Genomic DNA, 13760 nt, shown 5'->3' with positions numbered 1-13760 from the left:
TCGCTTATCATATTTAATCCTCACCACGCCTCCCTCCCAGGGAAACACTGGTTTCTGCCCATTTTTTTAAGGGTGGGAAACTGAGTCAAGCTGCCCAGGGCTGCCCTTTTCTCTCACCCTCCCCTCCCTGGAGTCATTAGTCCCAAGCAGCAAAGGGAGTCCTGCCCTGGGCCTGCCTTGTCCCCCGTCCCGGCTGTGACAGGAGGGTGTTGGACTCGACCTCGTGGGGGCGACATTCCCCCAGAATCAGCCGAGTGCACGCGGATGGGCAGAAGGCCTCACTCACCACCCAGCAGCAAGGCCAGCAGGTCACAGGCGAGGGCAGGACTGGAGGCTTCGCGGTGACACGCCACGGTCTGGCTCCAGGGTGCCCCCTGCGCGCTCCTCTTATAGCCTCCAAACGGAAGGTGGTTGGGGTTGTCCCGTGGCCAGGCCAGGCGTCCCCACTTCCTCTTTCCACCTTGGGGGCCGCGGGGAGTTTGGGGTCAGAACCAGACACCAGGATGTAGGGGACTTCAGGCTCAGGGTCCCGATTTTCCCTGGGGCTGTGAGAAGCTGGCTCCTGCCCACCCCATGCTGGGGGTCCCTGGACAAATGGGCAGCCTGGCCACAGCCCTTGGGGGGACACAAGCCCTCCCCTCACATCCAAGGAGACGCCTTCCCGGCGTGGTCCCAGCAGAATGGGATGTAGCTCATGTGTCCAGCGGCTGGGGCAAGCCTGAAACCACTGTGAAGCCCGCCTTAGCTGGGGACAGGACAGGACAAGGGAATGGGGGAAAGGTGGGGGACAGAACCACGTGTATCCTCTCAGTCGCCCCCTGAGACCCACAGAAACACCTTCTCTCCAGCTTGAGGATTCATGTTTCTCCTGGAGGGCAGTGGTTCTCAGTAAAGCCACAATCCTGTCACCCCCCCATCCAGGGGACACTGGGCACTGTCTGGGGACATTTGTGGTTGTCACGACTGGGGGTGCTCCTGGCATGGAGTGGGTGGAGGCCAGGGACGCTGCTCAGCACCTGCAGTGCCCAGGACGGCCCCACCACGGAGAAGGATCCAGCCCCACGTCCACGGTGCCCTGGGGGAGAAGCCACAGGGCAGAGGAGATATTTATTTATTTATAAGTGACTCGTCTTTTTAAATTTTTTAGTTTTTATTTTGTTTTGTTTTTTGTTCACTCTTTATTCTTTTTGTTTTCATTTATTTTTCACTTCTGTTTAACTGACTGATCATTATGAAAAATTTAAACCTAAAAGAGGAGGTCTCTAATCTTGGGCATACAAAAAAAGTTTTTAATGTTCTCCATTTCTTAGTTGTTTAGTTGCATTTTTTGGCAGCTGGCCAGTGTGGGGATCCAAACCCTTGACCTTGGTGTTAGCGACACTGTAACGTTTCATTTTGAAATGATTTCCCGCTTACAGAAGTCCAGAGAGTTCCCGGATTCACCTGCCCCCGCTCCCTGAATGTTGTCACCTCACACAACCGAGGGGCCGCGGCCGAAACCAGGGAACGATCATCGACTCAACACGATGACCTCATCCACAGACCTTCTGAATGTCCCCAGTTGTCCTTTTTCTGGTCCAGGATCCCACGTTGTGTCGTGTTTCTGGCTCCTTGGTCTCCGGTCAGGGACGGTTCCTCAGCCCTTCCTTGCCTCTTGAGACTGTTGGACAGAACGGGTCAGTCACTCTGTAGGGTGGACCGAGGGACCCCAGCTGCAGCGTGTGTCCTCCTGGGACCGTGTCGGGAGGCCCGGGTGTCCACGTGTGTCATGCCGACGGTGTTAACCTTGACCACTTGGATAGGGTGGCGCCTGCTGGGTTCCTCACTGTCGAGCTGGGATCCTCCTCTCTGGCTTTAATAAGTCTCTTGTGGGGGATCTTTTGAGACAAAAACACCCTGTTTCTCCCACGTTCAGGACTCGGGGTTGGGCGCTTGGCTGTGCTGCCTCATCCCTGCTGCTCCCGTTGGCTGGAATTCTACTCTAGGGACAGCCCGGCCCTTCTCTGCGGGTGCATGTTTAAGAATCGGACACCTGCCGGCCCTGGGGAAGAGCCCCGCCATGTGCACCCACGAGGGCCCTCCACGAGCTGGCGGCTGAGGGAGTGGGGGCTGCAGGCTGCAGGCTGCGGCCTCGGCCCCTTCCTGTAACAACTGGGGTGGCGAAATAGGCAACGGCCACCCAGGGGGGCCCCAGGACCGAGGGCAGACCGAGGGCAGGGAGGGCGCGAGGACTCGGGCTGGGGGCCTCTCTCCGTCTCTGTCTCTGTGTGTCTCCATCTCTCTGTCTCTGCCTCTCTCCGTCTCTGTCTGTCTGCATCTGTCTGTCTCTGTCTCTCTCCATCTCTATCTCTCTCCATCTCTCTGTCTCTGTCTCACTGTCTCTGCTCTCCGTCTCTGTCTCTGTCTGTCTCCATCTGTCCATCTCTGTCTCTGTCTCTCAGTCTCGCTTTCTCTTCTCCTTAAGAAAGAGGCTCTTTTCTTGAGTGATGGGAAGTTGTCTGTTTTACCCACCACAGCTGGGCCCTCGCAGTGGGCATATTTTTGCACCAAGTGGAGACCTTCAAACGTGCACACATGCGGGTCCCCAGGCCCCCTGGGCACCCCGACGGGTCTTCTAGCCTCCAACCCAAGCCCGTCCACCTGCACCCCTCCGTGGCCCCCTCTCACATGATGTGTCTGTCCCCCAGACACTTCACAATCTGCTTCAAGAATTCACAAAACTAAGAGCTTTACAAAGAATCAGTGAGTGGCACACGGGGTGGTGGGAGAAACGGGGCCTGGATAGCTGGGACATGGGGCAGAGGGATGTGTCTGCGATGGGGTCCCAACCTGCATCCCTAGAATCTGAGGCCTGAGAGGGCGTAGGGCCTATGTCACCGAGCAGTGTGCACACATGGGACCCCGAGCCGGGCTGACCCACTGCCAGGTGGACCCAAGCCCAGCACCTCCCTGCTCAGGACAGGAAGGAAGCGCCGCAGCTGGGGGAAGATGGGCAGGAACTGCCCCACTGGGGGGTCTCTTGGGAGAGCGTCTGCTCCCAGCATGGGGGACCACACGCTCTTGGAACCAATCCCACCCCCAACTCCAGGTTTGTCATCTGGGCAATGAACGGACACGTCTCCAGCAGGGGCCCTATGACATCTGGGTTCCTGAGCCTTTTTTTACTACTGGCTGTCATAATTTTGTCTTTTTTTTTTAATTTTATTTTTTAAAAGACGACCGCTAAGGGGATTGCAACCCTTGGTATGGTGTTGTCTGCACCATGCTCAGCCAGCCAGCGCACCACCGGCCATCCCTATATAGGATCCGAACTTGTGGCCTCAGCGCTACCAGCGCCGCACTCTCCCAAGTGAGCCACAGGGCCAGCCCAGGGGATCTTAATCCTTGAATTGGTGTTGTCAGCACCATGCTCTCCCAAGTGAGCTAACTGGCCATCCCTATTTTTTCTTTATTTAATTTAAGTAATTTATTTATTTTTATTTTGGGGTGGCTCACCAGTACAGGAATCAAACCCTGGATCTTTGTGTTATAACACGACTTCTAACCAGCTGAGCTAACCGGCCAGCCCTAGAAACTCTTTATATATTAAACTTATTATAATTATATGTTATTATGTGTTGTTAAAAATATATTCACATGGTGCTGATGACACCAAAGTCTGGGGTTTGATCCCTGTATCAGCCAGCCAAAAAATACACACACGCAATATTATATGTTGTTAAAAATATATTCACATGGTCCTGATAGCACCAAAGTCTGGCGTTTGATCCCTGTATCAGCCAGCCACAAAATACACACACACACACACACACTCAAAATACTGCATGTAAAATGCAATATGAGGGTTTGAAATTTTTATTTTAATAAAGACATTTTATCTAGTGTAATGAAATTACATATGACATAACTACATTGTTATCTATACCACTTATATATACAATTACACTTATTATTTAATGGTCATATTTTAGCTCTTTATGTATCAGGCACATTAGCCATCTGTGATCCAAGTGGCCAATATTGTTTCCAGGTTTCCCGTGCATGGTGCTGCACAAAATAACCTCCACCAAAATGAGAGGGGGTGAAGGGGCCCCAGGATCGCATAGGCCTGGGTTCAAAGTTCACACGAGCTCTATGACCTCAGTTGAGTCACCGAACCTCTCTGAAACTCAGCATCCCCTCTGCCAGGTGGACGTAATGACAGTCACTGTTTCTCAGCATCTGTACAATTACTGCGCTTGGGGCGATGCCCCTAATGCCGACCAATGTTCCATTCACCCTCCCCAGAGCCACGGGTCCTGTCTCCTGCTCCCAGCCCCTGTCCACCTGGTGAAGCAGAAATCAGGAGCAGAGGAGAAATGGCTTCTTAGAGTCATGAGTACAGGGCCTGGGGGCGGGGGGCAGGCCTGGAGGTGTGGAGGCATGCAGAGCGCCCCGGGATACAAAGGTCAAGGCTGGGTTCCACAGCAGGTCACAGGCTCCACACGGCTTGATGGGGCTTCCCTCAGGCCAGCAGGGCGGTTGAGGACACTATCGATCCAGTTTTGGAAGCGTGCCACACAGGTGAAGAAGTCGGGACCCCAGCCGCAGGGCTCCATGGTGAAGGAGGCCACACCGTGGGCCAGACCATTGCAGATGAGGGGGCTGGCCCCATCACCCTGAGCGGGTGGCAGGCATGTCAGGGTGTCCCCGGGCCCTGCTCCACCCCACACCCCAGTCAGCACCACTGAGCAGACAGCTGCTCCCACAGCTTCCTGCTCCTGGAACCACAAATCCAACCCCAGGCCCTTTGCACGCTCTGTTCCCTCTCTCTGCATGTTGTTCCCCATGCCCTTCGCTTGGCTAACTCCTAGTTGAATTTTGGGTCCCAGATGACTCCAGGAACTTCCTGGCACCCCTAGCCTGGGTCGGATGCCCGCCAAGGCCCCCAGCAATCACAATGTCTGACAGCCCCCCACACTTCTGGGTCTGGGAACTACAAAAATGCAGGCCTTGCTCTGTCTTGTTCCCTGGGGTGTCCCCAGGCACCAGCGCAGGACTTGGCACACGGTAGGTGTTTAGTAAGTACTGTTTCTGTTTCTCAAGTTAAAATGCTCAATCCTACTCCCCACCACACCCCAGTCTCCTTTGACCTGGATTCGCTTTCTCCTGCCACTGGGAGCTCAAGTCCTCACATGACGCCTCCTCCCGCCATGAGGAGCCCACGCTGGGTCTGCACCCGGCCTGGCCATACCTGGCAGATTCTACCCTGGCGGGTGAGCACACCAGTGCACACACTGTTGTGGCGACAGTGGTCTTTGGGTGTCACGGTCATGTTGTCGATCCTTGGGAAGCGGGAGAGACGTCCTCCAGTCTGCCAGGTCCCCCAGCCGGCCACCTGGCAGCTGGTGCCAGCTTCCACAGTGACATTCTGATGGGTCAGCGGCACCAGCACCATGTTGCTGGTGAGGTTGGCCTCATGGTCCAGCTAGGGAGGGAAACTGAGTCAGGGGAGAGAGGAACTAGGGGGCCTCACGGGGCCACAGCTAGGACAGAAGTGGCAGCAACATGAATTTTGATCTGTAAGTGGTTTGAGTGCAAATCCCGGCTCGGGAAGTAACCTGCTGTGGGATGCTGGCTAAAGCCCTCTCTGGGCCTCTGGTTCCTCCCCCACAGAAAAAGAATAACAAATCACTCCTACCACAAAGGTGGTCTGGTGCATAAAAGAAGACCCGGAATGCAACAGGGCTTACCCTGGAAGTGCAGATACAAACAGCAAGGCCAGTCGGCCAAAAAAAAGTTAAAAAATCATAATACCTAATGTCAGTGAAGATGTGGGAAAATGGGCAGTTTTAAATTCTGCTGTAGTGGAGGGTAAATTGGTCTGGTCATTTTAGCTGCCGGGATGGAGAAATTTTTGTAAGAATAGTGTAGGAAGAAGTTCCCCGTGATTCTGTTGTAACAAAAGCACTTGGAAACAGCTTCAGCGTCCCCCACAGGGGCTAGATAAGTGGCCTGTGGTGTGTCTCAGGACGTTTTCTGTATTTTTTAAACCATCAACGGAAACACAGACATGAGTTTCTCTCTCCCTGAGGCCCCTCAGGTGGAGCCCCCCGCCCCCAGTGCGTCTCCAGGTGTAAAAATGAAGCCATAGCCAGTCCTATAGCTAGGGGCTCCTCCACCGAGGTCAGGAGGCTTCTCCCACACATTTAATGAAACTTTCAGTTCCAGTAGTTCTGTTACATTCTTTCATAAGGTACGTATCTCTTTGCAAATATCCTCCTTCATATCCTGGAATTTTTTTTTTCTCATTTTATTGGGGCACCTAACTGATTGTTTTTGTATCTCACTGAGTTTCCTTAAGATTGTTTTTGGGGTATCCAGTCAAGATGGCAGAATAGATGGTTCCCAGTGTCACTCTCTCCCACAAATCAACCAATTTACAACTATTAAAAGTAATGACAGAAAATCTCAGGCTGCTAGAGCTCAGGGGAAGAGGAGGAGAGATCTGCAGAGTTCACGTAGGCAGAAGAAGCCACAGTGAGAGAAAGAGAAAGAAAAGATCACTCTCCCCATTTCAAATCCCAGATGCTTCCAAGCTGGAGCTGGTGAGTGCAGCATGGAGCAAGAGCTGGCAATGCTTGGATGCGGCAGGGGAGAAGAGGGCCTTGGTAGCCTTCAGGCCAGCAAGACTGCTAACAGGGTTCCTGTGGATGCAGATAGAAGTGAGGAGCCAGAACAACTGAAAAAAGGAGCCACTCAGAGGCTGGAGAGACATTGCAAGGGTTTAGAGTGCAGATAGTGGCGGAGATGGGTGAAACTGGGACACAGCCTGGACAGCTGATCAGCCCACCAATCAGTGCAGGACCACTCAGTGGAGACCAGACAGGAATATGGAACTGTAGGGGGTGAAGTTTGCTGAAAAGACTCAGGCCCAGACCAGAATTTCCACAAACCTACATGTACCAGAACTCAGATGTCAGCAATTAAAACCTGAGCTGCACAAAAATCCTTCTGCAAGGAATCAGCAGCTAAACAACAATTTAGCCCACCTACAGAGCTCAAGTTCTGGTCCCCAAAAGAAGGGCCTCCATTTCAGAAGTAAGCAAAGGAAAACAAATTAGTTCCAGTGTAGAATTTAAGTAGTGGGAACTGCAAATAATGCAACACAGAACTCAAAGAAAAACCAAAATACCCACAGACCAGAGACAAAGTTTGATACTAACTCGTAAAGGTCTAACACCACCAAAGAAGACCTATAAAACTTAGAATGACTGGAAGCTTCCTGGGTTCCCAAGCCAGGGATCACAGAGGTCTGGGGGCCTCAGCCATGCCCCTCTACTTTTGGAACCAGGCCAGCAATGACCACCAGGCCACTGCAGGAAGCACCCTGGTCACCTAAGCCACGGAAGTGGGGCACCAAGGGCTCTGGCCATGCCCCCCTCACACCCACAACCTGCCCAGTGATGACCATCGAGCTGCCACAGGAAGCACACCAATCTCCTGGGCCAGGGCTGTGAGGTGCTGAAGTCTTCAGCCACACCCCCACATCTGCATCCAGCCCAGCAAGGACTGAACCACCACTGGAGTCCCCCTGGTCTCCCCTGCAGGAATAAGGGGAGCACCACAGGCCTCAACCACACCCCCTTCCTCCTTCTCCCAGGCTATTCCCTTCCCCCTTCCCATCTCCTCTACCCCCCAACTGCTCCACAACGCCACCTTAGAATTAAAATATATATATATCACTAAATAAATAAACTTTAAAAAATGTAAAGATTGCTTTCAGAATTCCTTTTCATTCATTTAAACGATTTCATGCTTTATGGAGATCCTCTTAAAATGGGTTTGTTATAACCTAACATGGAAGAAAAGGAGATACTCCTAAGGGGAAAGGTAACAAAAAAAATGGTAGCATAATTGGACTATCTACTAAGAAGTAACAACCTACTTCAGAATTGGGACTGTAACAGCTATGTTGTAGGTATTTTAACTTTTGCTCACTTTCATCAAAGCTCATATAAAGTACACTGATGGTAGCTAACATTACAATTAAGGCTCCAGGAGCATAGCTGGCTAGACATCTCACAATGATAGGGTTGAATATTTGATTCATTATGTATTTGGATATAAAAAATGAACAAAACATGGTAAAGGATGCTGAGATGGAAAAGTGATTTGGGGAAGCAAACACCCATAATGTTTTCAGGGTGAACCAGTGTAACCCATATCAGTGCATGCATCCATTTCTCACTTCCCTTAAAATAGTCAAAATGCCTGGCCTTGAAATAACTGAATTTTTCTTTTTTGCCTGTAAAATTATTGTCAGAATTTGAAAGTTCAATCATTTGGAAGATTAGTTATTTTATTCTTACTAATACTGAAGTGGTAAATCTAGTCAAAATAATTAAATTGTCTACATTTTACCACTTTGATATTACAACTTATGTTCTGTAGGTATTATAAATTCTGAATGTAAACTACAGTATCATTTCTAAGTTTTATGTAGTAGAAGGATAATTAAATTATAATCACCCACCTTTTTTTTTTACTTGTGATATTGGACAAATTACATTTTTTTCCCTGAAACACTATTCCCTTTTAAAGAAATGGATAATAATATTTGGTCAGCCAAATATAGGGGAGTGTTATGAAATAATGTGTAGAAGTGGGTGAAATCTTAGCTTTAAATCAAAAAATTGCTGGCATAAATTTTCCAAAGTAGATAATTCAATAATAGAGAACACGATTTGGAGATGTGTTCTTTTCTCATTTTTTAAGAAATATATTTTGATGTTTTGACCACTTCTTAGAGTACAATTTAGTTTCATTGTTTACATTTATAATGTTTTACAACCACACCACCCCATGTAGAATACATAGTGTATTTCCCAGAAAAACAAAACTATGGAAATTCAGTCCCACACTGCCAGCCCCACAAGGAACCCACAAGGGAGTCTTGTGCCTAGGAAAAATAAAATAAAATAAAACAATCACCACCATGAATACATGAAGAAGAACAAATTCCACTGGTAGAGCACATAGGCAAATGAGAAAGAGAAAAGAATCTATGTCATTCTACCCCAAAAACCCAATGAATTCTGAAGTCAAACAACAGGGAAATAAAGGAACAAAAGATACTTAAAACAACCACAAAAAAAGTAATTAAATGACAGGAGTTAGATAATAGCTTTCAATAACAATGCTAAATGGTAATGGATTGAACTACCCACTCAAAGTACATCAAGTGGCCAGATGGATTAAAAAAAACAGACCCAACTATATGCTACCAACAGGAAACCAGTTTCACCTATAAAAACTCACACAGACTAATAGTGAGAGGATGGGAAAATATATACCATGCAAATGGAAACCAAAAATGAACAGGAGTAGCTATTCTTATATCAGATAAAGTAGGCTTTAAACCAAAAACTGTAAAAAGACACAAAGACGGACATTATATAATGATAAAAAGACCTATCTACCAAGAAGACATAACAATCATAAATATATATGCTCCCAACATTGGCATACCCAGATATATAAAGCAAACATTATTACACCTAAACAGAGAGAGATAGACCTCAAAACAATATTAGTTGTGGAACTGAGCACTGTCCTCTCAGCACTACCCGTATCATGTAGGCAACAAACCAATCTTAGGCAACAAAACAATCTAGAAAGACAGGATTTAAACTACACCAGAGACCAACTTAACTTGGTGGATATATATAGAACATTTTACCCAACAAGTAGAGAATATACATTCTCCTCACCAGCACATGGAACATTCTCCACAACAGACCACATATTAGATCACAAATCAAGTATCAATAAATTTTTTAAAATTGAAATTGTTTCATGCACCTTCTCAGACCACAATGGATTAAAACTGAAATCAACAATAAATGATACTTGGGAAACCATACAAATACATGGAAATTAAACAGTATGCTCCTTAGTGACATATGGGTTAAGCAAGAAATCAAATAGAAAATCAAAAAGTTTCTCAAAACAAAAGATAATGGTGACACAACATACCAAAACCTATTGGATACTGCAAAAGCAGTACTAAGAAGAAAGTATATTGCAAGAAATGCTTACATCAAACAAATAGAGAGACTTCAGGTAAAGAATCTAACTTTACACCACTAAAGCCTAGAAATAAAAGAACAATTCAATCCCAAAGTTAATATATCGAAAGAAATAATTTAAAGCACATCAGAACTAAATGAAATACAAACCAAATATATGATACAAAAGATCAAAGAAACAAAAAAGTTGGGATTTTTTTTTGAGAAGATAAACAAAATAGACAAACTATTAACCAAATTAACTGAAAAAAAGGGGAGAGAAGATCCAAATAACAAAAATCAGAAATTAAAAGGCGACATCACAACTGACACCTCAGAAATACAAAGAATGTCTGGATAGTACTATCACTAACTACATGCCAACAATTTGAAAACCTGGATGAAATGTATAAACTTCTGGACACTTACAAACAACCAACACTAATTCAAGAAGACATAGAAAAACTGAACAGTTCCATAATGAGAAATGAGACTGAAGCACTATTCAGAAATCTTCCAACAGTGAAAAGCCCGGGACCGGATGGCTCCACTGCTGAATTCTACCAAACCTTTAAAGAGGAATTGATACTGATTCTTTCCAAACTATTCCAAAAAATTGAAACAGAAGCCATTCTCTCAAACTTCTTCTATGAGGCCAGCATGACGCTGACACCAAAATCAGATCACACACACAAAAAGAAAACTACAGGCCAATATCCTTGATAAATTTAGACACAAAAATTGTCACCAAAATACTAGCAAACAGAACACAGCAAAGCATCAAAAAGGTTATATATCACCATCACTGAGATTTATCCCAGGGATGAAAGGGTAGTTTAACATATGCCAGTCGAGAAATGTGATACTCCACATAAAAAAAAAAAAATCAAGAACAAAAACCACAGGATCATATCAATACATGCAGAAAAAACATTTGACCAAATTCAACATTCCTTCAAGACAAAGACTCTCAACAAATGAGGTATAGAAGGAAGGTATCTCAATAAAATAAAACTATATATATATATATATATATATGTCTGGACTGAGGGAAGATAGCAGACTAGAGAAACCTGGGACATGTTTCTCCCGTAGAAGAGAAGAGCAGACTCTTCACCACCATCACAGCACTCACGGGTGACATCATCAGGAACGAGGACCATCATCCACCTTCCCACTGTGAGTTTTGCCCCATCCCAGACTGCTGTTGTCTGTAGCACAGCTCCAGACACTGCTGTTTCCAGAGCCACCCGAACTGGAACTACAGCTCTTACCAGGCCAGATGTGCACAGGGTCCCTGCCCACATTGCTACACCATTCAGCTCGGCCATGTGAGGGTCCCCTGCCACAGCCACCTGCAGTGCAACAGACTTTGTTAGCAGCTGTCTACACCCCCACACCAGCCAGACTTACCAGGCATGGGACTCCCATCTAAGCAGCCTCAACAGACAGCACAGCTTGCAGGTCCCCCTCCCATAGCTGCATGCAGCATAGCCATCACACCAGCAGGACTGGCTGTGGCTGAGAGAGTGAGCAAGGAAGCAGCAGAAACCAGCACTGCTGATCCTGCTGTGAATTAATCCTGCAGCTTCCAAAGACCAAGAGGGAGTGAGTGAAGCAGTTGCAATCCACAGAACCACTGCACCTGCAGCAAATTAGCCCTGCAGCTGCTAGAGCCACTGAGGGAGTGAGTGAGGAAGTGGCAGACCCCAGCACCACTGCCCCTGCAGTGAATTGACCCTGCAGTCCCTAGGGCCACTGCAGACAAGAGTGGGGCAGTTGCAGCCATTGCTGCTGCTGTTGTCACCATGAGGTAACTCCACTGAAATCTAGCACATCAGAGGCAGTTCCAACCACTGGTAGTGCTGCTGCTCCCATGAGGTAACCTCCCTTCTGCTGTGGACACTGCAGAGGCATCAAAGCCTATTGTAGCTAACAGCACCACTTCCACCCCACAAGATAGCCTCACTTCCACTGTGGACATTACAGATGGGAAGGAGACAGGTGCAGCCTCTGGTACCACTGCTGTCACCATGAGGTAAACCCGCTTTCACTGCACAAACACCAAACTCAAGGGAGTCAGCTGTAGCTGCCAGTGCTGCTGCCACCATCACAATGAAACCCCTCTACTGCTGTGAACACTGTAGATGCAAGAGAGGCAATTACAGCCACCATGCAGAGGCCACCTCTGCAAGTTACCCTAGCTGTTGCTGCAGTCACTGTAGCTGCACAGGCAGATGTGGAGGTCACTACAGCCAAGTGGGTGGCTAGTGCAACTATCACCGCTGGAGTCACTGCCACCACCAGCACTACCGGATAGCCACCATCATTGAGCAAGCAGCCTGCCACTGCTGGAGCCACTGCTGCTATGCAAGCAACCCACCAAAGCCACTGCCACAACCGCTACCACCATAAGGGTGGCATGCTACCATAGCAACAGCAACAGCAGTCACTGCAGCTGTGCAGGCAGAGAGCCAACCACTCATCTGAATTGACACAAAGAGGGTCACCAACAAAGTCCAGGCAAAGAGAGTAAAAGCTGAAGGAATTGCTCTTTCAGATGACTAAATGTCAACTTAAAGATATTAAAAACATGAAAAAAAAATTAGTCCAACAAAGGAATATAATGACTCTCAAGAGCCAGACCCCATAGGACAGGAAACATTTGAAATGACTGAAAAGTAATTCCATGTAAAAATCTTTAGGAAACCCAATGATATACAAGAAGACACAGTTAAGTGACACAATAAACTGAGCAAAACTATCCAGGATATGAAGGAGGAAATCCACAAAGAGATTAATACTTTAAAAAAGAATGTAACAGAACTCATGGAACTGAAGAAGTCATTCAATGAAATAAAAAACACAACTGAATGCTTAAGCAACAGGATAGAGCAAGCAGAAGACAGAATTTCTGATCTTAAAGACAATCTCTTCAAAATAACTCAGGCAGCTAAAAAAAACAATTTAAAAATATGAAGATAATCTAAGAAAGATATCAGATAACCTTAAGCATACAAAATTCCATGTCATGGGTATTCCTGAAGGTGAGAAGAAAGGAAAAGGCACTGGGAACATACTCAGTGAAATCATAGCAGAAACATTACCAGGTATAGGGGACAGACATGGACCTTCAGATTCAAGAAGCTCAAAATCCCTAAGCAGTTTCAATCCAAAAAAGGTCCTCTCCAAGACACATTGTAGTCAAACTGTTCAAAGACAAAGACAAAACAGAATCCTAAAGACTGGAAGAGAAAAGTGTCAAGTCACATGTAAAGGAGTCCCCATTAGTCTAATAGCAGACATCTCAACAGAAACTCTAGAAGCCAGAAGAGAATGGAATGAAATACTCAAAATACTAAAATAAAAAAACCCTCCTAAACAAGAATGCTATATCCAGTGCAGATATCATTTAGAAATGAAGGAGAAATAGTTTATTTCCAAGACAAACAAAAACTACTAGAATTCACCACTACATGACCAGTCCTACAAGAAATCTCAAGGGAGTCCTGCATCTGGAATCCAATAGAAGATAATCACTTCCATGAATACACAAGAAAGAAAAAACCCACAAGTAGAAAAAAATGCAAATGAGAAACAAAAATAAACTGTTATCTTACCAATTCATAAAAAGAAAAACAATAAAAGGGGAAGGAAGAAACATGAGATATTCAAAACATCCAAGTGAAAAATGATAAAATGCCAGAAGTA

At 46.6% G+C, this 13760-nt stretch overlaps 1 protein-coding gene across 1 annotated transcript in view; it reads right to left on the bottom strand.

Annotated features, from left to right (window-relative positions):
- LOC103609792 (kallikrein-11-like) overlaps nt 1-11212 on the bottom strand; it is a 16008-nt gene extending 4796 nt beyond the window's left edge. Inside the window, 4 exon segments of the mRNA XM_008594077.1 lie at nt 287-460; nt 4487-4760; nt 5234-5467; nt 11123-11212. Of these exon segments, the coding sequence (XP_008592299.1) occupies nt 287-460; nt 4487-4760; nt 5234-5467; nt 11123-11212 (772 nt within the window).
- Nucleotides 11213-13760: the final 2548 nt, after the last annotated feature.

Source organism: Galeopterus variegatus, unplaced genomic scaffold, assembly GCF_000696425.1.
Source record: "Galeopterus variegatus unplaced genomic scaffold, G_variegatus-3.0.2 Scaffold10095, whole genome shotgun sequence".
Classification (NCBI taxonomy): domain Eukaryota; kingdom Metazoa; phylum Chordata; class Mammalia; order Dermoptera; family Cynocephalidae; genus Galeopterus; species Galeopterus variegatus.
Note: the sequence above shows the minus strand (reverse complement) of the source record. Positions and strands in the feature narration are given on the sequence as shown.